This window comes from Silurus meridionalis, chromosome 25, assembly GCF_014805685.1.
Source record: "Silurus meridionalis isolate SWU-2019-XX chromosome 25, ASM1480568v1, whole genome shotgun sequence".
NCBI lineage: Eukaryota > Metazoa > Chordata > Actinopteri > Siluriformes > Siluridae > Silurus > Silurus meridionalis.
Window position 1 is genome coordinate 2,295,004 of NC_060908.1, and position 27,634 is coordinate 2,322,637.

A 27,634-nucleotide genomic window follows, 5' to 3' on the forward strand; every position below is an offset into this window, starting at 1 on the left:
ATTGTCAAACTGTCACTGTCAATGTGGCTAATTTGGACAATCTAAAATATAAAACATATTCAGGATTAAGACTAGTTTTGTTATCTACATACTCCATATGTTTTCTATTATAGCTTGGCTGTCTTTGTGCATAAAGCCAGCTCCATGAAGATATTGTTAAAGTGGAAGATCTCCTGCTATAGAGCTCTAAACCTCAATCCTACTGAACACCTTTGGGATGAAGGTGAACGCTGACTGCACACCAGGTCTCATCACCTGACCTGACTTTACTAACACCCTTGTTGCTGAATGAGGACAAATCTCCCACAAGCACACTTCAAAATCTTGTGGAACATCTTCCCAGAAGAGTGGAGGTTATTATAATACCAAACAGAGACGCATTAATCACTATTACTCTATTGGATGCGGTTAAAGATTTAAACACTCAATAGCCAAGATTTTATAAAAACGTATATCTTTTTTTAATTGGTAGTAACATTAACAATAGTAGTTGAAAAATCCAACACTGTTATTCCTTCAGTGTGGCTGTATGTCGTAGTGAGATTTAGTGTCTAAACAAACCTACCTAAAATGCTAACATACTGTATTTAGCAATACTTTCCGAAGCTTTGTTGATGAATGTGGGATTAGAATGTAAGTGGGGTCGAGTTGCCCTGAACACAACTTGGACTGGTCAGAAGTGAATGTACACAATGTGAATGCTGGTCCATTATTACTGACACATACACATGATCTTATCTTCACTGGGTTTTTTCAAAAGATTTAAAGTTCTAAGCAGATGTCATTATTGTTTTATTCCTAGATGTAGTAACATAAAGATAAAAAGAAGATTCAAGTTGCAAGCAGGATTTTCAGTGGCCAAGAAGCCAAACTCGGCCAGACAGTTGCCTCATCAATCACAGAAAGCAAAGCCATTAATTTGGGCAAAAGGATTGAAGAGTAATTTGTAGTTTCACTGATGATGTGTGTGTGTGTGTGTGTGTGTGTGTGTGTGTGTGTGTGTGTTTTCATCACAGACAGTGGTGGAAATTCTCTAACTGTAAAAGGAAAAGCCTGGATCCTCCCAAATGAGTTTGCCAAATTACTATGGTCTTCTACAGATGCTCTAGCCAGAAGAAAAAAAGATGAAGAAGTTGAAAACAAGGAAAAAGATGGAGAAAAAGAAGAAAAGGAAGTAGATAAAGAAGATGATGAAGGAAAAGATGAAGAAAAAAAACAAAGAAGGAGATGAAGAAGATGGGGGAAAAAAAGATGGAAAGGAAAACAAAAAAGCAAATAATGAAGATGAAGAAAAAGGAAGAAGATGTAAAAATTAAGAAGTAGATAAAGAACATGCTTAAGAATTGGATGAAGAAGATGATGAAGAAAAAGATGAAGAAGAAGACATGACAATCCCTCTTTTTTTGGAGACTAGGAACCCTTAATTGAATAGAATACATGGACAGACAGAAGGAGGTGCGGACGAACGGACAGACAGACAGTTTTAAACAAATTTATTTGGAATACTGTTTATATGAACTGTATGACTGGATGAAATATGAAAACTCTCAACGATGAACCGATTCTTTATGATCAAAGGTTCTATTTTTAATTCAATTCGATTCAAACACAAAAAAAGGCTTAATTTTCTAATGAGCTTTTCAAAGACACCTCTTTATTCCATATTATTGGTCATTATTTGCCTATTCTGAGACGCTTCAGTACATTTAGTCTTTTCGGCAGACCGAAAAGACTAATGATCCAGAGCAACTTACATTTATCATATTCATTCATAAAATTAAGCAGCTATGAGGTTAAGGGGCCTTTCTCAGGGGCCCAGGAGTGGCAGCTTGGTGTGGCTGGGTTTTGAACTCACGACTTTTGGATCCAAAGTCTAATGCTTTAACCACTAAGCTCCCATGTAGGCACAGTAGGCTCTTGAAGGGTTCTCCAGTTGTGCCTCTAATAAACATTACAAGTTTTATGTAGAACCTGAAACCAGGTTTTCCTACAATCAACATTTGTAGAAATATTGCACTTCCCACCAGGTTTGTGTTCAGCCAGGTTTTTCCACATCTCAGGCGTTCACAAAGTGGAGAAAGACGCCTTCTTCGTAGTTAACCAGTGTTTTATTATGCACATTACATGACAGAGAAATAAACCATTTCATTCTTTTCATCGATTGACCAAAAATAAACAAAAAAAACAGTACATCAGGAACTTTTCGGGCAATGATCCGGAGCACTTTCTAGGCCTGATCTGGAGAAACAGGACAAGCTTGGAATGGTTTGGTTTGAAGAAGGTGAAGATGTGTGTTATGTGTGTTATCAGATACACTGTTAGAGGATTCATGGTGTACACGAGAGAGCAGAGCAGTGGGATTATACACATATCAGAGCAATCAGCACAGGAACCCAATAACGTTAGAAATTTCGTTTTTTTTTATTATTATTATTCAACAGCGGGATGGTGTGTGTGTGTGTGTGTGTGTGTGTGTGTGTGTGTGTGTCTTGAGCAGAGTCTCACAGCGAAGACACACAAGCTTTTTTGTAAAAACGTATACACCTCAATACATCACTAGTTACACTGTACTCAGATACACCTGCCCAAAGTGAGGAAACTGTTGGAGTTGTCAGGATTTTCGCAATTTTTTTATGCAAAACGTCCCTAATGGAGGTTTTTAAAAAAATCATCACCGAGCAGGTAAAATAAATAAATCCTTGAAAAAAAAAGTTGACTTTAAAGACCGAGGAGTCGCATCAGGAACTGCAGAGAAACTGTGACTCATGCAGGAAAGACGTCTGTCAGACTCCAGTGCGTAATTATGTGTGCGTGTGTGTGTGTGTGTGTGTGTGTGTGTGTGTGTGTGTGTGTGTGTGTGCACATTCTGACACCTGGACAAACATGGCAGCAGGCTAGAAGGAGCAGCGCTGCCATTCATCCCACCTGTGCTGCCCTCTCGGGCCTCTTACACCTGGTACTGCCAGTGTTTACTCGCTCTCACGCCGAGGTTTACAAGGATGCAGACCTTCGTTAAGGTTTTTGATAGAGCTCCCGTGATTTTTTTATGCATTCGAGCGCTTTACGCTTAAAGCAGCGGCAAAGCTTCGACTTCCTCATTGCAGCCATCACGGTTCCATGTTCTCATTCGGCGCATGCTTCTCATCCCAAGCGGCGTGTTTGTTCTCTCCCTAACTGACTTCACTAGCCGATATTCTGAACAGAATTTGAGATCTGCTTTACTGCAATGCATTAACTGACTTTTAAAGAAAATACAAATACAATAAATGAAACGCAGCAAATTGTATATACGCGTAAGTGACACAAAGCAAACAATAATGTCATGAATCTCTGAATTTTCTGGCTTTTTTCCCCCCAAAATGCAAATACGTATGCAGGGACCGGAATCGGTTCACGAGAAAATCCTAATAAACTCCCAATTATTGAGAGCACTCAGGAATCCCTTTACGTTGTTGCAGATTTATTCGTACTGAGTAAATGATCCACTGTGAGTGTTTTTATCACATCGTGAGCATCCAAACCAGCAATATATAAGAAAACAGAGCCCTCCAAAACGAACACGTCCTTTTTTTCATCTTTTATAACGTTTATAAGACGAATGTAAAAATAACTTACATGAACATTAAAAAATATAACTTAAAAAAAAAAACACTCTCAATAAATAGTTCTACTATTTACACTGTAACATATTGCCGAGAGACACAAATCACGAGGATACCGAGGAAAAAAATCAAAAATCAAAAAGCAGCAAACACTACAGGCATGAGGTACAGACAGAGATCCTGTGGTGTGTACAGCAGAGTCGAGCATCCTGTCGGAAAATGTCAACATATATGGCTTTAATAAAGACTGCGTCCTTTTTTTTTTCAGGGGACAGAAGAAGGAAGAAGCAGAGTGTAAAGCAATAACAGTTTGGATTCTGGTCTTGGTTGTGGAAAAAAAAAAGGCAGGAAAGCAGAGGATGAAACGGTGGATGAGAACACGTGGAAAGACGAAAGCTTTGGCTCTCCCAGCTGTCAACCTGAAATCCTGTTCATGGAAAACTGGTGTTGTGTTACGGCTGATGAGTCTCGCTTTTGAAGCAATAAAAAAAAAGAAAAATGGTCCATACAGAGTACAATAACATATCGCTGTAATAATAACATAAATCCTCTTTCAGGACAATAAAAAAAAAAAAAAAATTTTTAAATTTTTTTATATTATATTTCTTGTCCACTCTTGGAATTTTATTTATATATATATATATATATATATATATATATATATATATATATATATATATATATATATACGATATATACGATATATTTTTTTTTTTTTCTCCAATAAACTGGCTTCAATGAGATTTCTTTTTTTTTTCTATGTAGTTCCTTCATTACAAAAAAAAAATAAAATCCTTCAATACTCCACAAAGTCTTTGTGCCAGCGGCTGATCAAAGCATCAAACAAACAAACGAACAAATAAAAATGACATATACAACACATACGATACAATGATTTCTCTGTACGATGCAAATCCTTCTCTGAACAATACGTACTGATATTAAAGCCTGTTTTGCAGTTCCAGACGAGGCACGTGAAATCTAACGTACAACAAGTTTCATCCTGTTCCACCGCTAAAATCAGGTGAAACACAATAACCACAAAGAGAGGAATATCACAATACCATATTTGATACCATTATTGTTGTTGGGTTTTTTTTTTTCGTGTGTGTGTGTGTGTGTGTGTGTGTGTGTGTGTGTGTGTGTGTGTGTGTGTGTTTTTAAATTCAACATTTTACAATAGCAGCGTTTTTTTTACTCTAAAAGTTTGGAGTCTTTCCCTTTAATGGCTACTCAAAAGTGCAGTATCTGAGGTCATTAATACAAATACTGATTACCAATACATAGATTTTTTTTTTCTGTAATTTTCTCTTTTTTTAAGAAATATAAATGAAGTAAATGGAAGTTTTTTTTTTCCCCAACTAATAGAAGCGCTATGAAAAAAACAAACAAACAATCATTGTCTTGATAAGCCTCTATGTAGTATTTACAATGACATTCACCTCAAATGACTTCCTTGGTTTTGCTATGCCTAAGGGATCTGTGCCGCTTTCATCCATGCCTTTCCTGAAGTTTTTTGTTTAGAGCCATACGGTGCTTTGGGAAGCTGGATTTCAGATGCAGGGTGAAGAGACCGGCTGAATGGAAGGTTTGGACTGTAAAAATCAAACATTTTCTAATACTAATATGTAACTGTACTAAACGGAGTAGACAGGCATGCTAATTTGGCGTACTGCTATGAAGCAGCAGCTGGAAAAGTGTCCAGATGTGGACATAAGAAACCTTAAAAATGAGAATCATTTCGCTATACCGTGGTGCGAGTATGGATCGAGCATCCAGCTGCAAAAAACTAATCATTGGTTCAATACTAGTTTGGACCTAAGTATAGAGATCTAGGATCATCACAAGTTTAAATCCTGCGTCGATCCTGTGATGCCACAGCCGGGAATCCAAAAAACACAAAACTTGTTGGGTGGAATGGAATGGAATGGTGCTACTTCCTCACACTCAGATCAATGCTTATAAGCATGAATAGGAGAGGGTAAGTAAGTAGTCTTTTTTTTTTTTTTTTTTTGAGCCACAGTTCGACAACGTTATTCGACTTGTTTTTGAGTCCAACTGTGTACTATAAGAACTCTGTAATAAATATAATATAACTGGTGAAATGTTAATTCCTGGCTGTAGTGCATGGACCCCTGTTTGAGAATTGCTGGTGTAGGGAATTTGGCACATGTACGCGAATACACTGTGGACAAGATTTTGACAGAAAACTAAATCAACGTTAATTTGGCAAATTCAAAGATTTCAGACTTTCCGACGCTGGTGATACGTCTGAACGTGCTAACCCTACATTCAGAAGTTAAATCTGCATTCTTGATGTCATACATCTTTTGGATGAGTCTGGCATCTTGAGGTAACTGTTGAGGCAGTCAGAACTCAAGCTGTGTAAAAAAAAAAGAAATTGGCCATGATGGCAATGTAGCAGCAGGAGTAGCAGCAAGATGGCGAGTTCACTTTCGTGTTGGTTTTGGGTCGAAAGGGTTGAAAATACATTGTTATATTTAAAGACTTGCGATAGAATTTTAGCAATAGCTTTAGACATTGTTTCGGTTTACGATGCTGATTTTTTTTCTCCCCCAAAACAACTACCTGCGAACTTTTAGGTCCTTTGTACTGTACCTTGAATCAAGACTTAATTCTCAAGGAAACGCACTTGTTAATGCAGGACGTGTTCCTACCCCTGGTATACACCCTGTATTCTGGGACATCATTAGTCCCCTTTTGCAATCTAGAATCAATTAAAAAAATTTGATAAAAAAAAAAAAATCAGCAAAAAAATCTAAGCCCTTGGGGTTTCAAGACTGCAAATTTCTCCTAAAAGCTTCCTCTGATTTTGTGTTCCATCATCAACTTTGAACAAACTTCAGCAAAATAGCCGTGAACACTGAAAGCTGGCACAGATAGGCATGCAAACCGGAATCGATCCTCTTTTTTCTAGTTTGATGAGAGAAAAAAAAAACATTCCTTCTTTACTACACATGGGTTTATTCTCATACCCACACCTGTCTTCTTTTGCTTTATCCTTTTTTTCTTCTTCCCAATGAGTTGGAAATGGGTAGACCTTCCAAGACGTGACAGATGATAGCAGGGAGACACGTTGACATGGAAGAGTGAGACAGGACAGGAGAGGTACACTTGTGAAGCAGCATATCTGGAAGAATATCTTGCTTGAACCCAGTCTATAGCTGGGCTTTCCATGGCTGCACTCTTTTCTCTCAGCCCAGAGAGTACACGTGCTCATCTTTCCTGTTTTCTGGTGCTTTCGGGTCCCGGCAGGCGCAATCGGTCTGCGGATCGCACGATGATGGAAAGAAGATCACCTAGAGGGGAAGAAAGATCAGAACATTTCAGCAAGCTGTGGATTAATGGAATGTACAATGTGCACAATCCACCCATGTCCTATCAATCAATGGTAATGATCTGACACTGACCATGGATGAATGGAAGCCTGGGCAAATTACTGTACCATAACACAACTTATCCACGGTATCACTATTTCCACCACCAAGCAAGCCAAGATCTACCTGAGTACCTATCCCAGCCAAACTGGGCATGTGGGTGCTAAAAATTTCATTTCTCCATAGAGAACACCTCAATTCTATGATGCAAACCATCCATATCATCATTAGGACATTTGGATATGTAATTAAATCAAACCAGCTGTGGTTTCATTGAAAATTTTGCTTTGATTCGAAGATTTTTTTATTATTGTGGCAGGCGCTTTTATCCAGAAAGGGTTACAGTTATCTCATTTATACAACTGAGCCAATGAGGGTGAAGGGTCTTAAACAAGGGCATGGGTTTCCAGTACATGTACGGCATTTGGAAGACACCCTTATCCAGAGCAACTTACATTTATATCATTCATAAAACTGAGCAGCGATGGGGTTGAAGGCCTTTTGTTTAGGGGCGCAAGAGTGGCAGTTGGTATGGCTAGGATTTGAACTCACAACCTTCAGATCCAACATCCAAAGCCTTAAATACTGAGCTACTGCTAAACCGTAACCCTAACCCTCCTTTGATCGGAACTCATGACTTTTTTTGTTAAGAAGCCCAGCATCTTAATAGTTCTAAGTGATTCTATTAGGTCGTAAATCATTTTAAGGAGGTGGTAGCTCAGTGGTTAAGGCATTGGGCTTTGGATCAGAAGATCACAGGTTCAAATCCCACCACCACCAAGCTGCCACTGCTGGGCCCTTGAGCAAAAGCCCTAAAACCCTCCCCTGCTCAGTTGTAAGTCGCTCTGGATAAGGGCGTCTGCCAAATGCCGCAAATGTAAATGTAAATGTAAGTACCCCTACTGGATAGGGAACGAAGAAAAGTGTTGACCAAACTGGCTATAATTAGGTTTCCACCAATTTTTTACTCTTTACTATCTATCTATCTAACTTTAGAACTTTAGTACACTAAAACTTGTAAACTAATTTGCAGCTTAATTTGCTCAACATTTATCCGTTATCTATCGGATCTCTGATCTATGGACTGTGGTGGGTACCACACGATGAGCGTCTGAATGCCATTCGGCCATACCCGGTGGCACTTGACACCGTGATTTAATGTTGGCAGTGCGTCACTGACACCAGCTGCTGTGCCGTCCCAGAGGGAAATGCCTTGGCTTCTTTTTGACCTCATCACTTAAAACAAGGACCACATGTGCAACTCAAGACTTGTACATTCATAACCCAGTTGTGGCTGGTGGCCTGTGAGTACATAAACAGCCTGTGGAGAGGATTCATATTTTTCCACTTTTGAAGCAAAGGAACATCCTATTGTAAAGTTCTTTGTAGAAGAGTGTTCTTGCTCAGGGTATCCAAAATGTCAGAATCCATATAAACATCTGATTTCACATTTAGTCCCCGTTTGCTGTTATAATAACCACCTATATGTTCCACTAGATTGTAAAAGGTGATTGTCTAGATTTGTGCTCATTCAGCCTCAAGGGTGTATGTAAAATGTAGGTACTGATGTAGGACGAATAGACCTGGGGTGCAGCCAGCATTCCAATTCATCCCAAAGGTGTTCAATAGGGACAAGGTTGGAATTCTATAGCAGGCCACTTAAGATCTTCCATTCCAACCCATATAAACCAGATTTTCATTGAGCTCACATTGTGTACAGTCGCATTGTAATTTTAGAACAGGTCTTCTATTTTAGGCAAAGTAATGCTGCCGAATCTGAAGATATCCTAATCAATTTTGTAGTAAAATTTTGAAGAAGAACCAAATACGCCTTTTGTTGATACAGAGTAGTTATATCACCTCTAGATAATTGCAAGAAAAGCCAAAGCCTAATAGATATACAGTATCTATGCAGAAAGCAAGCAGTGCTTGATAAATACGAGTTCAAATCAGTGAGTCAAAGCTGAGTAAAAGGGTGCTAGCGTGCTTCAACAAGAGCAGCTTTCAAAAACAGGCGAGATATGGACAGGGGTTCAGAAAGGGAGAGTTAGTCCATGAGGAATGGTGTTGTCACTACCCAAGAGAGGAGAACCATGTTCGGGAGGAGGTGGCTTCCCAGAAGTAACTTGCGAAAGCTTTACGAGCAAAAGCTGCACACATATCAAAGCCAGCTGCCAATCATCCGAGTGGCATTTCCTCCACTTAAGTATCTTCTCGTTCTTTTACATAACCCCATGCTGTTTATTTTCAACCAAAAGAACTCACTTCTTCGGGTCTCTTTTGCATTATTGTTGTTAATAGAAAGGTTAATAATAATAATAATAATAATAATAATAATAATAATAATAATAATAATAAAGATAAATCTTGGTGGATTTAAAAAAACCTTAAGCAATTCCATATTGTTTTTCCCCCAGGACTTGGTTAGTTCCCTTAAACCCTGCCTTCTTCATGTCTCCTTTACACTGTGATTGTGGGTGGCAAATTTGACATGGTTTCTCTGACCTTGACCTCAGGGTGGAATGCCAGCTGCCACATCTGGCCCTGAGCAGGAACATGCAAAGGGGTCCTGGGAATGCCTTATGGAATTCCATATTTTTTAAACTTTCAAACAAATTAACATCAAGTGCAAGTCTCCTTCACCTAGAAAGCATAAGACCTCTTTACAAGAGAACTGAGATTCATTGCATTCCATTCGAAACTTAAGGAGACTTTCGGGGAGCATTTGATCAATCCTGTGATAAATGTTATACTTTTTGATTAACTTTATTGTGGCCAAATTTGAGTTGTACCCTCACAATGATATATATATACTTTATATAAATATCAAAGTTTAGAAACGAGGAGTTGCTTCTACCAGTACAGATGTACCCAATTTGCTTGTCTTGTAGCAGTCATCTAACAGTCATATATGTGTTTATAGTTTCCCAGAAGCCATCCATAGTTAAAATGAATAAGGTCATGTCTAGCTAGGTTTCAGGTTCATTTGCCAAGGTTCCTTTTAAAGTGCTACCCAAGGGCAAGTGCAGAATGGTCCAAAGATACATATCAAAGTTTTACATAAAAATGGAAACAGCCTCCCAGCTCCAAGGTCTCTGGTTTGACCCTAAGCTCAGGTTACTGTCTGTATGTTCTCCTTGTATCTCAGTGGGTTTCTTTCAGTTTGATCCAAGGTCTATTCCCATGTTGCCCTTATTATGCACCTATAGTAGGATCACTTCTGGATCTAAAGCTAATTTATGATGAATAAATAAACAAGCAAGAAAAACAGCAAGAATACATTTCAAATCTTGCAAAACAAATATGTATTTGTCAGTACATTTCACTTTTTGCATTGACTGTATGTAAAAAAAAACACAAAGAAACTGCACACTGGTGTATCCCATATTGGTGTTGTTATTTTCTCACAGATTTAACCATTATTTCAGGATCAGGATGTTCTGTAATGTTGCATAACATCTGCAGAACAAAAAAATAAAGAAGAATTGCCTCAAGCTCAGCTCTCACACCAGATTTGCCAGGGCGCAAAAATGTACAAACAAAGTTCGGGTGCATGAAAAGCAGCTCATGCGGTACCTCCCACTTCCATAAAGGAATTCCTTCTACGGGGATATTAAAGGGGTGGGAGGCAAATAGAAGAAAAAGGGAAGGGGTGAAGGGGTTGGACTGGGGCAGCCCTGTTCTTTGCTACAACCAGCAACATTCATTCATCCATCCGTCCATCCGTCCATCCGTTCAGTCGGCGAGCGTCCCGCCACAGCTTGCAGTCATTAGTACTGGATCCTGCGGTGACCTTACGTGCCGCCAGCCTCGCACATTCAAAGTCCCGGAGAGAACTAATGCACATCCAGTCACCCATAATTCCTTAATACTCAAATCTCCAGCCAAAGATGGAAGGAAAAAGGGGGAGGAGGAGGGGTAGAGGAGTGTGCCAGAAAGAGATAAGGAAGGAAAACAAACATGCAGGCAGCGGGAAGTGCTTTTGCTTCCCTCGCTCTGGGGTTATCGCGCTAGAAGGGACCGAAGCTGCAAAGGGGTTCACCCTGAAGAGGAGGGAGCAAGGGTACTCCGATTTTATCGCACAAGTTGTTGGCAGAGGCCTGCTTATCGTGTGCTGTGTCACAACCGCTGGATCTTGGCGGATCTGAGAACTGCCCGGCTTAGTCACTCTGAGCACAGCAAGACTATCGACATGAGCGCGTATATTTGCTTTGTTTATTGCTATGTTTCACCGTGCATGACCAAATTTGACAAATGATTCCAGAACTACTCCTCCATTCAGATTCAGTGTTACCAAATTATGATGGAGATGCGATCCAGCAACCCCGTCGTAACTTGAAATATCGCAAGTCCAGACATGGCCTAGCCAACCCAGGAGTCTTAAAGAATATTGATCAGTAGGGAGTAGTATACTGTAGTGTATTAATAATTAAACAGTTCATAATTTAGCAAATTTACACTACTGTATTGTATAGAATTTACAGTATGTATGTACGTGGCAGTGGGCATTTAGAAGATTGAGGGTGGAGCCTGATGAAACGAGTGGTAAGAAGCACATCTGTAGGTGATGAAACTAATCAGCGCGCTCGGTTTCAGTGTCCAGTGACGCTAGGAAAAAAGAGAAATACAAGCGCTGAAACTGGGCTTTGAAACACCAAAACAACTGCGACTGCTGGTGGCAGTAAGGCATTTCACACGCCGGTGGATAAGTACATCCTGGCAGCGTCTCAACATTTTTTACCATGGTACCACATATACACAATACATCACTTCCCTAGACTGACCAAGCACTTTGATCTCCATGTTTGGATATCATACTAAGCTACTGTCCGACTTATTTAGATTTGTTGGGAGTATGCATATCTTGAATGGTTCTGACAGTCAAAGACCAGTCTATCACTTGGACTTCCTGTTTGCAAAGGAAATCTGTTAACATAAAGAATCAAATCGTGGTCAAAAATCCATTTCATGATGACTTTTATTCACGGGACATGTTATTCTTTTCAGTAAAAATTCCCTCCTAGACGTGACGACAATAAAAAATGACAGCCAAGCCTAGCCGCAACCATCATGCACTCAATTAATTATTTATGAATACCATAATGGACCTTCATAGTCACACAGACAACAGTCTTCATGACATTTGTTTCTTTTAAGTTAATGATTATAATCAAAGACATATGGAAACGGTTCAAACTCAAAGATTCAGCTTCCCGATGAGCATCGGGTTCACTAAGACAACATTTGTCAGCAGCATTCAATACTTATTTGTTCTGCTGGTCGTGATGCAAACATCTGCTTCCCAGTCGAATGGAGACCAAGGTAGCATGCCCACTGCTGTTTCGAATAAACTACACTTAGCAAGGCATAACAAATAGTCATATAGTATCTCAGCCGCCTATATCAACAAAACATTAGCGAGGCGAGGTTAAGTGCAATTCAAAGTCAGACCGGTCCTTATCTTCGCGCTAATGCGTGCCCGTCGCCGCTCTGAAGGGAAACGTGTTTATAGGCTTTCCTGACTAATGTATGATATGATAATATGATGAATAAACTGACGATGCAGACAAAATAAAAACCAGTTGGACTTTGACTTTGCAGTAGCCAAGAACAGTAATTGCTTCAATTAAGGCAATCCCTCATGCTTTTTTCCTTCATCTGCTCATGCTGACGTCCCTCTCTGGCAATCCATCAATCGAACTATGATTTGTTATTTTTCGGAGCAACTTTCTGTATCCTTTTCGAAAATCTTTCGTTCAGTTTTTTGGAGTCTACCTGAAATATTCGCTTAAAGCACTGCCAGAAAAAGATGCCTGGCGTCTGAACTGGGTTTGGATCGGGAAGGTAGGTGATCCGCTTATCATTACGGCATAGAAGAGAGATTTCCTGAGGATTAGATTGCAAGATGGCAGTTCTGAGGTCTAAGGATCATGTTTTTCTAAAACAGTGTTAGGGCCTGTTTTTCACAATAACAGGTAAACTCCTTGCTAGGCATTGGACTTTGAGGAAAGTAAAAAAAATGTTGTCTGTTAGGGCCATTTAAGGTATATAAATAAGCCACAAAAGCAAAGATATAGGCTGCACAAGCTTGTCATGGGTTGACAATTTTCTGGCAATTGTCGGTTTTTAAACTGATCTGACCAAGCAAAAAAGTTTTTGCTTGCAATACAAAAAGATATGCATCTATATAAACTCTGATACCATGCTAATCTTGGACTAAGAACTCTGTGATGCACTAGAGAGAAAAGTGTACCAGAAGCTTGGCTAATAGTCGCAGAGAAATTGAACCTTCCGTCAACACTGGTGAGCTCGTCTGGCACTCATTCAACTCTTGCTGAGATCTCTGTCTGCTCAATGACGTCGGCAGGACATAGCGAACCCTCCAAAACGCGTCCTCTAATAGAGTCAGGCTTAATGAATCATCGCTGCCTGTGTCCTCACAGTTGCACCACTGCCAAAAGTTCAAACCGCTCCTGAGGTAAGAAAAATGGCAAGAAACCAGTAGATGGATGAGACTGAAGACGGAAAGGTTACTGCCTAAAGAAGCGAGTGTCTCAGCGTTGACCGTAAAACCTCTGCAATGTTTACAGAGCTGCTAATGAGAGGACAAGCTCGAGGAAGGCCATGTACCGCTCAACGTCAAGGGGGGCTCGCAGAGGGGAGGAAAGGGAGATAAGAGGAAAAGGAGGACTAAAACCTCAGCAACACCTCACTGATAAATCTTCCACACCCTTAAACGCACAGATGGAAATGCTAGGTCATCAGACGAGATCGGTTTAAATTGCCTCGAGCAAAAACAGGAGTACTTTGAAGTTACTCCTTTCAATGGGTTGCTCATTTATGGGTCATTTGGCTCTAAAACCAAATCTGGTCATGATCTTAGAAATCCGAAAAAATCGATGTCAGAACCTGAAGAGCTTGAGGTCTCCATCTGGAACTGGGATGCAGCTTCAGGAGAACGTCCACACTCCCTGCAGGTTTAAAGGCCATCAGACACAGCAGGGTTCGCAGAAAAGACTTCCTTGTGCATCGGTCTGCTTTGGAAAAGCCTGCCATCCTGCTGGAGGGCTTGGGTAATTGCCCAACAAACAGCAGCTTTCTGGAGTAGGCACAAGCTACAATGGCCAAAATGACAACATCATGGAAGAGCGAGGGTCTGTGGGTTCGTCATGCATTTAAGAGCATATTTATTTGCTCTATTCCCCTCCAACGATGGGCGCTTTTCTTTCTTCTTGAGGCATTTGTCTGAAGTCGACCAGAATTGTTCGAAGAACGAACACACCTGACTGGATTACGTCGTATTATTAGACAGTTGGATTACCGCTAAGGGTTTGCAACCCTTACGAGAACTAAACACATCTGCGTTGGTGCCTTTAAAGGTTTTCAGTGAATCATATACTGGCATATTGGCAGCATACGTGCTACGTATTGGCAGCGCCTAGAATAATAATGGATCACTACTTTAGCGAGGGAAACTCTTCCAATGTAAACTTTGTATAATCGTCGAAGTCAATTCGAATCATATTCCTGTCACTGTAAACAGATGAGGCTGTCTGCTATGCAGGATTAAAGTCTAGTTATACTCAGTGAGTAGTCGCTGTTCTTTTTCCACTCACAACAGGTTTTAATGTGTGTCCACACCTACTGGCCCTTTGAGCAGGGAAACCGAAAGACACTTTAACCCTCGCTTGGTTTAGAACTTGGATTGACAGTCAATAAATCCTGTATGCTTATGTGTGCTGCACACATATATGATTTCATAATATCACATTACACAAGTAAGGAATAAAACATGCTGTGGCATGCTCTTATAAGAAAATAATCAATAAAATGATGAAGTGGTGTGATGGAACATGACGCCAAGAAGTTGGTATGCGTGTTTTCCAATGCAACATTTTTTTTTTACTTATGAAATAGTGACAATTTATATTTATTTATTTTATTTAATGTTATAGAAACCTCTCTTTTTTTTAGACCATTAAAATATTTTAACTACGATCATGATTGGTGTAGGCATTTAAAAAAAAAAAAAGGAGACGGAGCTGGAGGTGGGCGAGTTTGAAGATGCTGTGATTTCATTGCGAGGGACGAGTACAGTGGACAGGATTAAAAATGACTTTATAAGTGGGACTGAGCAGGTAGGACGTTTTGGCGATGAGGTAAGAGAGACGTGATTCAGCCCGAAGATCCTTGAACTTACTGAACCAGGGGATGGGTCCACTGAGCAACTCATGAACATTGAGGATGGATTTGGCTCGTAATTAATATCAACAGTCTTCTACAATGGTTTAGGACTATAGGTTGCATTTAATCGCGCATCACTGAACATTTTAACAACGATGAATGGACATTCGGTGGCACCCAGATGACGATGAGGTTCCCTTTTAAGTCAGGTTCCTCTCAAGGTTTCTTCCTCATGACATCTCAGGGAGGTTTTCCTCACCAGAGTCACCACTGGCTCACTCATTAGAAACAAATATATACAGTGTAACCTCGATACTCGCGGGGGTTACGTTCTATGACCCCTTTGCAAGTAACAAAAAATGGCGAGGTTTTGACTCTCAATTTAATGGTTACTTTTTCAAGGGGAATTGAACATGTACTGTGAACTCAGCAAAAATTGTAAATTACTTGTCATAAATGTTTTATTTGCTACTTTAAAAGAACAATACAACAATAAAATAGTTTTTTAAACATTTGTATGTAATTTATTAGTACAAACTCTGTTTTGACATATTACTCCGAACTTTCGAACCACTCGTGGCTTCTCGCCAACTATCAGGTTTTTCGCGAGTTTCTCTCAGAACTATCGAGGTCGCGAATGTCAAGGTCGTGAGTATCGAGGTTCCACTGTACATACTTTTATTAGTGCGTTATCTGTGTGAAGCTGCTTTGAGACAATGTGCATTATTAAAAGCGCTATACAACAAAAAATGAATTGAATTGAATTGAGATGGTTTGGTCATGTTGCTGTGGCAACCCCTAACAGGAGCAGCCAAAAGAAGAAGAAAAAGAAGAAGACGATGATGTTTGGTGTAGGTCATGTTTGAGTTTTTGAAATAAGTGTCCCCTTTAACTTACAGCAACACTGTAGTCTTCACTCATAGCCAAGAGTCCTTTTTAATCATTGTTTCACCATACTCAGTAAATAATAACAATGGCTTACCTTCTTAGTCTTGACAGTGGACTGGCAGCAGTCTCCTCCATCATAGTTGCAGTATGCTCTGTTGTTCATGGCATCGCAGTAATTGTCACCCTGGAATGGCTGCAGAAGAGGGAAAAGCGAACAAGATCAAGAATGGCTAAGAATAGCTAATAATAATATCAAGAAATTTCCAGAATATTAGCCTGAAGCAAAATGACATGTTTAATCTGGATTACAGTACTATTATAAAACCATTATGCAAACGCCACTGCAACCAGCGGTAACTATTCATCTGAAAAGCATTAACACCAGCTGTGGAAGTCTCGTTTTACGTCTACGCTACGTCAGAAACATGCAAATGCGAAATGTGTTCTGGGAAACGGGCCAAACTACAGCCCCATCTGAGAACTGAACGTAATCTGGTCTCTGCTTAGAACACTTCCGAAAACTAACTTGTTCAGTTTACACCTAATGAAATTCTCCAGTACGGATGCAATGTTGACCAGAAGACTGCCGAAAAGGTGTTGATTCGTTCGCTTTAACAGACGCTCCTGCACATTCCAGGTTTATAACTCAAGCAGTCGTTCTAATGTCATTCATTCATTATTTATGAAAGGAGTCTCCAGTGTCAGATGCAAAAATCTGCAAAGGGGCGTGGAAATTTCCGGTTAATTTCCGAAACTTCCGTGACCTCAGTGATCCTGCAGTAAGTGTACTGTGTGCATGTGGTTGATGAATGTGCAGGTAGAAATTCAAGTGAAATTGCATTAATTCTGGTTGTTTTAACTAAAAATTATCCTGCAAGAATTTCCCTGTTATAAGCTCACCTGCAATTTCGTAAGTTCTCAATTTATTTCCATTAATTTTCTTTAATTCCCATTGAAAGTTTCCAATTTTAAAAAATCCCAGAATTTAGAATTTGTAATTCTCCTATAGTTACTGGAAGCTACTATATAGCTATTGTAGCTATAAAAGAGGTGGGAGGAGCCCTACCAATCACAGCAACTATAGCCAATCACATGTCTTTGTGAGGCTATGTAGGCAGAAGAGGAAAGATAGACTCTGTATACTATTCATGTCTAAGCTGATTGTCCTTCTAAACTTTCTTGGAGAAACGAGATTCCTGAAGAACTTACCTCACAGCCTTTGATGCAGTGGAGGACCTCAGGATGGGGAAACCATTTCAGGCCCATGGTGCATGTTATATGCTGTTGGTATAAGAGAAGAGAAAGAATTTATTGAAATAGGACAGGTTTTTTTGTTGTTGTTTGTTTGTCACATACCAACCAGAACAGCAATCTGAGTGAAAAGGGAGGTCACCCGATAGCACAACGGTCGGAAAGATGAGAAATGACTTTAATGTCTTTGCACATTGAGAACTCCAAACTTGGAAGGCATCCAAATCCAACACCTTGGGAAAGTCGATCAACTTCGAGAACAGAGATGATTTTAAATAAAAGATTGTTTCCTGCTCTGTCACCCCGGAGCCATCGGAGGCCATTGAAGCGGCTGTCACAGCGATGCTTTCAATAGCGGGAGGTGTAGCAACAGGTTTGCTAGGGCCATGACATTGGTGGGAAACGTCAAAAACGGTTTCCGAAAGCAGTGCACTAATTACGAGCCGTTACAAGTTGCAAAACAGTGGATTCTTTGTCAGTGAGCCAGTTATATCAAGTTTTTTTTCAAATGCCACTGTTTAGTGTAGTATCAGTTTCACTTAATGAACAATAGAATTAATTGTAAGTGTTTTTCTTTTTTAAAGGGAATGCTGGATATTTTGGTCAGGAATGCCTAATTGTGTGTGTGGGTTAGTGTGTGTGTGTGTGTGTGTGTGTGTGTGTGTGTGTGTGTGTGTGTGCCACCCCCAGACCACTTAAGCACCATTGATCCAGGCTCCTCTTTCCCCAGTTCTCCAGCTCCCCCAGCCCCGTAGACACACACACACACACACACACACAAGATCAATTTCACCAATCAATCAGCACCGTGTCATTTCATTTCTTCAGTAGAAAGCAGTCAAGAAATAAAAAAAGGAAAACAGAAAAACAATAATAATAAGACAACACCAGAAAGAAAAATATGAACCGCATGATTTACTGCAGGCTTGAGGGGGATTAAGATAAGAGCTACACCCAGAGATCACATAGGGGTTTTCTTACTATTGGCTAGCTTATGTTATATTCTTATACAGTTACATATACCTCAAACACCATACACACACACACACACACACACACACACACACACACACACACACACACACAAATACAAAGCCTCCTCACTTTTCTCTCTCGCTTACTCGCCCCTGCAAACTAAGGTATTTTACATTTCCTAGCAGTCAGCAAATCAATGAAAAGAAAAAGGTGGGGAACAAATGATCAGAGGACGGATGAGTAGAGAAAACATTTCAGTGTTTGAAGACTGCTGGGAGTGATGGGAAATCGATAACACGCACACGCACACGCGCACACACACACACACACACACACACACACACACACACACACACACTCAGACAAGGAGCGATTCGGGTCACTGTGTGTCAGATTAAATTGACGTTTATCGCCTCCCGTCAATTACTTTTTTTAAATAAACAATAGCATAATATTTATGTATTTTATAGTATAATGTTTCTACTCTTGATCTGATGTAAAAAAAATTAATGGACTATTCGGTTGTAGTAATCCAGTCAACGTTCACATTTATACTCAGTAGGGTTTAGAGAAGGAGATCTTCCACTCCATCCCAGCATCCCAGCACATCCCATCCCAGCAGTTCTTCATGGAGCTGGTTTTGTGCATCATCATGCTGGAACAGATTCAGGTCTCCTAGTTCAAATGCAGGGAAAATTTCATGCTCCAACATCCAAAGACGTCCGATGCAATTGTGCGCCTCCAACTTCAGGCTGATAATTTGGAGAAGAAACTCATATGGCTGTAATATTTTTGTTCGTAGGTGTGCATAGGTTTAAGCTAAAATTGACAATAGAGCACACAATGCCTGATCCGATCCGTATTCCTTATTATCAGATTAGATTTGTATGGTTCAGCATGCACAGGCAGTAGTTATTGATGCTCTCTAGACTCGGATATGCATTACATCATCGCTTTACACATCTCCACAAGCCTAAATCCAATCAGCCGGAGCTCTCGGGCTTCTGTTTAATCCCCCGCTGGATCCCTGCTATCAAATTTAGCTCTTTCCCCTTTTAATAAAAAGTTAGGGCAATTAATTAGAGGTTAATATTAGCCCTTCTTTCCTAGAAGGGCCAGCATGAACCATCAGCACCCCCTCCAGCTTTCTCTCTCTCTCTCTCTCTCTCTCTCTCTCTCTCTCTCTCTCATACTTTTACCTGTATTTAACCAAAGTGTGCTTTGATTTTTGGTAATATAAAGAAGGATATAGAGGGACCTGGGAAGGATTGAGGGAAAAGCTAAACAGAGCAAAATACAGACACAATAATAATCTGTTCCACAGCACTCAGGACAGTCTGGACCAAAGGTTTACCTTCCAACGACCATAATCTCACAGCCAAATCAACTTATCTTAAAGAACAGCACTGTGAATGTCCTAAAGTGTCCCAGCCAGAGCCCTGACCCCTTCAACCCTGTTTAACTACTCTGGAGAGACCTGGAAGTGGCTGTCCACTGACGCGCCCCATCCGATCTCAACCGGTTTGAGACGATCTGCCCTGGAGAATGAAGAATCCAGGGGTGCATACCTAAAAAGACTTTTATGGAATTTTGGCTGAAATAATATTTTCTTAATTGTTGAATAATGGCATCCTAAACACTGAAGCAGGGCTGTATTTTAGGATTGTACCAGTAGGGTTACATTGAAAAGTCATAAAGCTTCCAGAAATCATTGATTTTAAAAATCAACTTTACTCTAACACGTGTAACTAGCTAACATTTGAGAACAGCTAAACTTAACCAGGTTAATAAGCCCAGATGTCTATAAAAGCAACAGATTGGCTGGTTCTCATGGCTTTCTAAAGAAAAGTCGGCTGCCCCTGAGCGTGTCCTTGCACGGAGTTACGAGGAACAGGTGTTGTGGAATTCAGACGCTATCGATTGACACTGGTGCGGCGAGGTTGGCGAGCTAGCAGAGAGAAACGCAGCGGCGATCGATCGCACCTCGGATCAACGCCCCGGCCCGCTTCAGCGACATCGATTTCGGGCTCCTCTTCCCCCCTAGCGTCCCAGCTCCACCGCCCACCCCAGCACGAACCGGATCGATTTCAACCAATCAATCATCGCCGTGTCATTTCATTTCTCCAGCAGCTGACTCAACATTCCCATCACAAAGAAATATGAGTAACGCCAACAGTAATGCGGAGCACAATAACAACAATCGCAGAAATAATTATACATGTAAAGGGAAAGAAATTACTCTGCTTTAGCCGGACCTCCGTGACTGGATATTATATCTATAGTGGTGGTGGTGGGGGAGGGTGGATTGGGGGGTGTTTGGTGGGGCACAAAAAAAAAACCTTCAGAACAACATTTAATGGATTCCGGTGATTAAATCAGTCCTAAACGCCTGGTGACTTTTGTCGGCTATCCAACGGCGTGACCTGGTACACTGCCTCGGTTAAAGTCTTAATCCGCGTTTCAGTCAGAAGACATCTGAAGGCCCTGTGTGTTTATACAGACAGGTGTTAACTTACGCCTACAGCCTGTTCCAACAACAAGTGCTAAATCATTAGAATACTTCTGACAGGTTAATACATATCAAGCTGTTCTATTAGTGCCCATAATAGGGCCATTTTTGAAATTATAGTGATTACGGACCGTCTTTTTAACTTTAAGACTTGGCCTCTGCCTCGTCGCACTTGAAATGAGCTCAGAGATTACTGTAATCAGACCGTTTTTCAAATGTGAGGTAGTTGGAAATGCTGGAGCAGGCCTTACTGGGAATCTAATGTGCAACAATTGAACGAGGGCAAGGTTAGACAAGAATGACAACACACACACACACACACACACACACACAGTCTGTATAGTCTGTATACAGATAGATGGCTAGACAGAAATTATTTCCTATAAATGTATAATGTAAGGTACGTGATTATTATTATTTTTTGCTTTTATGCGCCCCCTCCCCCCAGCCTTAAGCTTCGATATCTAATAAGAATCACCAGCAAGCCGAAGATCTTCAATCTGTAATCTGTATCCAATGAAAGCTACATTCTTTTATAAACTGAGTCTATGGTGCTGTGTGTGTGTGTGTGTGTGTGTGTGTGTGTGTGTGTGTGTGTGTGTAAGAGAGCGTGTGTCCTGTGCGACAGAAGAAAACACACCGTGACTTTGGGTGGGTTCATCCAGTGGTGCTCCAGAACACCGCTAGCTGTCATGTTGTCAGGCAGGATGACCACATCACTGTTCATGTCCCTGCATGAAAGCTCACACTCTGCTCCTATATGTGTGTGTGAAAGAAAGAAAGGAGGAAATAGAGAGATAATTCAAAAATGAAGTACAAGTTAAAAAAGAAAAAGCTTATTTTCTGTGAATAGGGTGAATTCCAAATATGTTGGCACCCTGAATTGTGAAAATGAATACCAGGCTATGCATAAATGAGCGTAAAGAATTTCTTTTACACTCCACTTGTTAAAAAAATATATTTTTAAAAGCTGAAATTCCTCTATCCAGGAGTGTCAGCTCAGCTTCCTATAAAGTGGCTGATACTAGTTACAAAACCTCAGACCTCAGGCCACTCTGTGATCTTTAATTTTATTCTATTAAAATGCTGTCTTTTCCTGGTAGAGGCAACACATACAATTACACATACACACATACAATAATTCAGCATGACTGTGATGAAAGTGCCCACCTATGGCGTGTCCTTTCTTGCAGCTGAGCCGGATGCCTGGGTGAAGGTTCCGCGGTAAAGCACACTGACCCTTTAGCTGTGGACAGATCTGGAAAGACCCGGTCCAGTTTCCATCCTTCCTGCAGCGGATCATGTTGGAGAGTGGACCCTGCTGTGGATATGTGACAAGGCGCCGTTAACATCTTGAGACAGCAGTTGTATCGGACGTATCAGCAAATCTAAAGGACAAATGACTCGAACTTCTCAGACAGTTTTAATACCAGGCAATTAAAAGGAGGCTTAACTGAATCATAGTGGCGGAATGTTTTTTTGTGCGTGTGACATGTACACGAAAACATTCAGGATTACATCTGGCGGAACGCTTGATTTTGTTTTTGCCATGCTGCGAATTCCACCATGAGGTCATTGGACATCAAAGGGGTGTTGCAGAGATGTTGCTGGCAAGGTCAGTCATCCAGCAGCCTGTGTTCGCCTTGTGTGTGTGTGTGTGTGTGTGTGTGTGTGTGCGTGTGTGTGCACGAAGAGGACATTTACTCAATCACTTTCCTGTTCTACTTTCTGAAACCACTCACTCGTTCTTTTAAATTAAACCAGATGGAAAATCGCATGGACAGACACAAGAGGAAAGGAGGCAAAAGATAACTCTGTTGCACTCGTTCATCCCGGAGCACATCTGCATGCCGGATCCTGATTGGTTAGGAGGTGTTGAACATTAATAAATATGCTCTAAATAGGTATCTATCTATCTATCTATCTATCTATCTATCTATCTGTCTGTCTGTCTATCTGTCTGTCTGTCTGTCTGTCTATCTGTCTATCTATCTATCTATCTATCTATCTATCTATCTATCTATCTATCTATCTATCTATCTATGTCAGGGATTAATAAAGTTTCTGTCGGATTTTCCAACAGAGGAAACTTCAAAACTGAGTTTTTAATTATTTCTGATTATTATATTCGGTGGTGGACGGAAAGAAGTAAATGAAATCAGTTACTAAGTAGACTTGAATTCTAAACTTATTTGCTTGATTTTTTCCTGAAGTAGTTGAATAGATTTTTTTAGGGCTCATAATAAGTTTATTAGAAATCAATCAGTGTTTGAGTCATAAATATAATTCTATTAATAGATCAGTGTGCTGAGAGTCATATTTGAGTCTTTCCACGTAAACTGAGTTGATTTAGTAAAGTCTTGTGAAAAAAATGATAATAGGGAAATTATAGCCATAATAAATCACAGTACTTTGGAAACTTAAGTACATTTGAACGCAAAAACTTTTGTCGCTTAACTCAAGTGGGTGAAAGTTTAAAGGGAGCATTTTTACTTTTACTGGAGTCATATTTTACCAAATGAATCCTGAAGTACATGGTTTGTGTACTTCGCCCACCACTGACTATATTGACTTCAGGAGACAGTGAGTGTTTTGTAGACGTCTGGTATAAGAAGAATAAAACAGGCAGTGCTATTGTGGGAAAACATGCATCGTTGTGGTGGTGAAACGCCTAATCTCTATGTATGCACATCACCAGTCCATTAATGACTTTGTTGCCTCGAATAGGTAAAGGATGCAAATGGCATAATGATTTGCCTGGAACTCGGTATCCAGCATCAAATGACGAACTCTGTCAGAAAGAGTGCGAACTTGCACAATGTGAGAGACAGAAAGGAAATAACTGACCTGCTTGCAGGGAGCAGACGGCTTCGTCGTGCTGTTGACAGACTGGCACTGGAGCCAGCACATGCTGTCAAAAAGGAAGCCGTCAGTGCAGTGGTACATGCCGTGGAAGACCGGTGGAGGTGGAGGACACATCACTGGCTCACATGATCCTTCTAGCCATCGGCCATCTTCAGTGCACTGCATCTTAAATGCACGCCTTTGAAGAAAACAAAGAGAGTGGTAAAACTATTGGGACACGACCTGAGGACTTATGAGAGAGCTATGAAGCACTTCCTAAACAAGGATTTTAATTAGACTAAAACAGTTTGACAGTACCACGTACCTCTTGGGCTTGTTGGTGGCATGGTAGCCAGGCTTGCACTTGTACTTGCAAAGTGAGCCCACTTTGAGACCCGTCTCATTGCAGCGTTTGGTCTGCAAGACAGCATTGGGGATGACCGGAGGAGCAGGACAACGCAGCTCACATAACGCCTCTGGAAAGGACCACAGGCCATCCTCCATGCATGTCAGGGTGTTATTAGTTCCTATTGCAAGATTAAAACCAAATAGTTAAACCACAGTTCATATGTTGCTAACGATTCATTGAAAAGATTTTTTAGAACAGATTTGAATCAATCTCCTTCTAATATTACTCAATAGTACTACTTGCAAATTAAAGGCCTGCTTGTATTCTTTACTCGAATCAGGCTTGTTTCCACTAACAAGTAAGCAGTAACTCTGGTAGACATTTCTCACCCACAAGCTGAGCAGGTTCTCTGCACTGGAAGGTGCACTTCTTGCCATAGGTGGTGCCCTCAGGAAAGTAGAAATTGGCAGGGTGGACATGGTACTTGTCAGGGAGGCCACAGTCGACAGGTTCACAGGACACCTGCTTGTTCCACTTGCCATCAGTACAGGTGATGGTCACTGTAGATCCTGACTACATGGGGTAAACAGGGCAAGCAAAACTAGAAATTATGACACACCAAAGGGAGGAATTATGACACACCACATACACACGATTGCGTGCTACTATTAGGAACCATCACACGGGTAACAAGTTTTTTTCTTTTTTTTCAGATTTTAGTTCCCTTTTTTTGAGTACTTTCCATTTTGTTATGAGAAAGATTTGTTGATTGACTGTTGAGCATTTGCCAAAATGTCTGGGGGTCATAAGTTTAAAACCACTGCTATCCAGTTGTAGCAATTAGGTAAAGTATCATCTTACACTTTACAGAAGAATCTGTAGCCTCTGTGAATCAGCCGAGACGGCATTTTGCCAAATAATTCCTCTCCTTAGGTACATTTGCAGGTCTGCATGAGGTCTGCAAAGAAATTCATGGCAAACTGGGATGTTCCGATGTAGCCCCTGCCCTCTCCAAGTGGTCACTTAGTATTGTTGACATCAGAGTGGCAGGATGCTACTGCCCCAAGGTGAACCCATGCCTGTTATAACTTCTGGCTTTGTCTTTTTTTGTTGTACAATCAGAGTTTGTTCTGCCAGAATTCCTATTTGCACTTCTACCACCTACCTACCTTCATCTGTACTCATGATTAACCTTCTTGCTGCTGTACATGACCTCATCTGGATACCGGAACGATCTGTACTTCCAAACTAGTGGAATGCCTCACCATCCCGCTGAGGTGTTATCTTATCATGCTGCATAAAATATAATTTGGATATGTCAAAGATTAAGAACGTCCCTATTATACTATCTGTTCTCTTTAATTACATTCAGTACTGCTTCCCTTTTTTGATGTTACTGTACACTGTAATTATGCTACCATTCAGAAAAAGATCCCTTCTTCAATCTGGCTCTTCTCAACTTTTCCTTCTCGTCTAATCCCAGGCATTTTTTCTTCCTTGTCATTGTTATCCCGGCTTCCTTATTAGGGCCTTAAAATCTACATCTGGATTTCTGTAACAATGTCTATAGAAGTTGGCAGACTGAGCATGGTACATGTCAGGGAGGCTACAGACCATGGGCTTTGCGGTTGGTAGTTCATATTTGACCCTGGCTGGGAAGTAAGGCATTTTTTTCTTCCCGGTTGATCTGATCTCTAGAACAGATCCTGTGTACAGAATAAGACATGTAATAGTCTTTTGCAATCATGCTTAGCTGTCCAGTGATGTTAAATGAGGAGCAGTTTAAAAAGATGCAGTGGCTCATTTCACATGTGTGGAAGAAGTTCATGTTGTGGGTGGGAATTGGCTATGACTGAACTGAATGGAAATTGGGTAAGAAATAGACAGAACTCTTGAACTTGTTATTGCTACATACGGGAGAAGACTATGCCAAAGTGTCTCAACAGTATATGTATATATGGAAATTTTAAACAGGGCTGTAAATCGATTGAATTATTTAATCATGATTAATCACACGATTGTCATAAGTTAACTTAAGATTAATCGCATCTTAATCGCGCATTTTTATCTGTACTAAATGTACCTTAAATTAATACTTTATACGTTTTTAATACTCTAATCAACATGGCCATGAACAAATATCGATGCTTTATGCAATGTATGTTTATTATCAGTGAAACCAAACTCAACATGAGCATGAAGACTAGACATGTTTCAAAGGTCATAGAACTTGTTCATGTCTATTAGACACATGAAAAAAAGAAAATATAAGTACCAGGTTTACTTACGCAAGCCTGTTTACATTTTCAGATGACTGACCCCACTCGTAAAAATACTCTTGTAAATGTTTTATAATATGGTGATTTAAATCACGCAAATCATCAAGTCACCTATTGGAAACTTTTGCTATGTTTCCACACGGACGGTTTTAACTGCCGGATGTGCGCATCATGGTGGATTTTGGTGCTCGATTTGACACTTGGTGCATCAATTAAACAAATGTTGTAGTGATTAAAAATTTGTTTTTTTTTTTGGGAAATGTATTTTTTTTTTTATATCTGAGCAATGGAAGGATGATTAAATGTGTGTTGCGTTGAAGGTTTTCGTTTCACCTTATTATTTTTTTTTATAAATATTGTCAAACAAAATGTACATTAATAGTGCGTTAAAAAAATCAGTGAATGTTAAGATAAATTTGCGTTAACGCGTTTATTTTGACTGCCTTAATATATACTTGTACTGTATTGAACCCAGAAATTATTTTACAAGATCAGCACAAGATCAGCCATGTTGCAGCGCCCTTGGAGCACAGCAGGTTAAGGGTCTTTTCCAAGGGCCCCAGGAGTGTCACTCCCCAGGACTTTAACCCCCGGCCATCTGATTCTCAACCCAGAGCCCTAACCACCGATCTACCACCGAGCTAACACCTCCCTATAAAGGGTTACATAAAGAGTTCTAAAGGTTTAATCTTTCTAATGCAACCCTGGAATTCTTTTTTTTTTTACAGGAATTCCCTCTGTTGTACATCTACACATAAAACATTTAAAAGTCCCCCTGCGAAAAACCTTTAAGTTCCTTAATGGGGCCTCCTTTCTTTTTTTTTTTTATATAAGTATTTATGATTATTCATCTTCTAAAATAATGAAAAGAGTTCCTGATCTGTTTGCCACAGACACCATAAACTGACATAAGGACTAAAGGCACAATGTTTTGAAACGTTCCCCATAAACTGCATGTCATAGTTTGAAGCTGATTTACGTTACAGATGGATCAGATAACTATTCAAATATCGTGAAAGTCGGTGCAAAGCGGGTCGCTGGTGGAACTTCAAAGAGGAAAAAAGTTTCATTTCTGGAATAGTACATCTTTCTTAGTGGGAGATATCTGGTACATCTGGCTATTATGCCAGCAAACAATCCCCCTTCAAAAAGCCAGACACGACGGACTGTTTTGATCTAAACAGGTCAGCGTGTGGTTTAGATATCATTGTGAAAGAATGTTGGCTTCTGTTGCTCCACTGAAACACTGATATTCAAAAAATGCCCCAAACATCTGGTTACAAAGTGGAAATCATCTCTGGAGGCTTGCAGTCTTAAACCTGGACTTTTCCATATTTATCCCTTTTCCTCCTGCT

The 27,634-nt window shown here is 40.3% G+C and overlaps 1 protein-coding gene across 2 annotated transcripts in view; it reads right to left on the reverse strand.

Moving 5' to 3' along the window:
- Positions 1-4,720: 4,720 nt before the first annotated feature.
- Positions 4,721-27,634, reverse strand: part of pappaa (pregnancy-associated plasma protein A, pappalysin 1a) — a 92,542-nt gene continuing 69,628 nt past the window's right edge. Inside the window, exons 16-23 of one of the 2 annotated variants that reach the window (XM_046839707.1) lie at positions 24,390-24,573; positions 23,977-24,178; positions 23,655-23,850; positions 21,978-22,125; positions 21,448-21,563; positions 17,282-17,353; positions 16,167-16,265; positions 4,721-6,922 (exon numbers count right to left, since the gene is read on the reverse strand). In XM_046839707.1, coding sequence (XP_046695663.1) covers positions 6,818-6,922; positions 16,167-16,265; positions 17,282-17,353; positions 21,448-21,563; positions 21,978-22,125; positions 23,655-23,850; positions 23,977-24,178; positions 24,390-24,573 — 1,122 coding nt within the window. In that variant the 3' untranslated portion in view covers positions 4,721-6,817. Of the gene's footprint in view, positions 6,923-16,166; positions 16,266-17,281; positions 17,354-21,447; positions 21,564-21,977; positions 22,129-23,654; positions 23,851-23,976; positions 24,179-24,389; positions 24,574-27,634 lie in introns of both variants that reach the window. The other variant, XM_046839706.1, reaches the window with a different exon arrangement.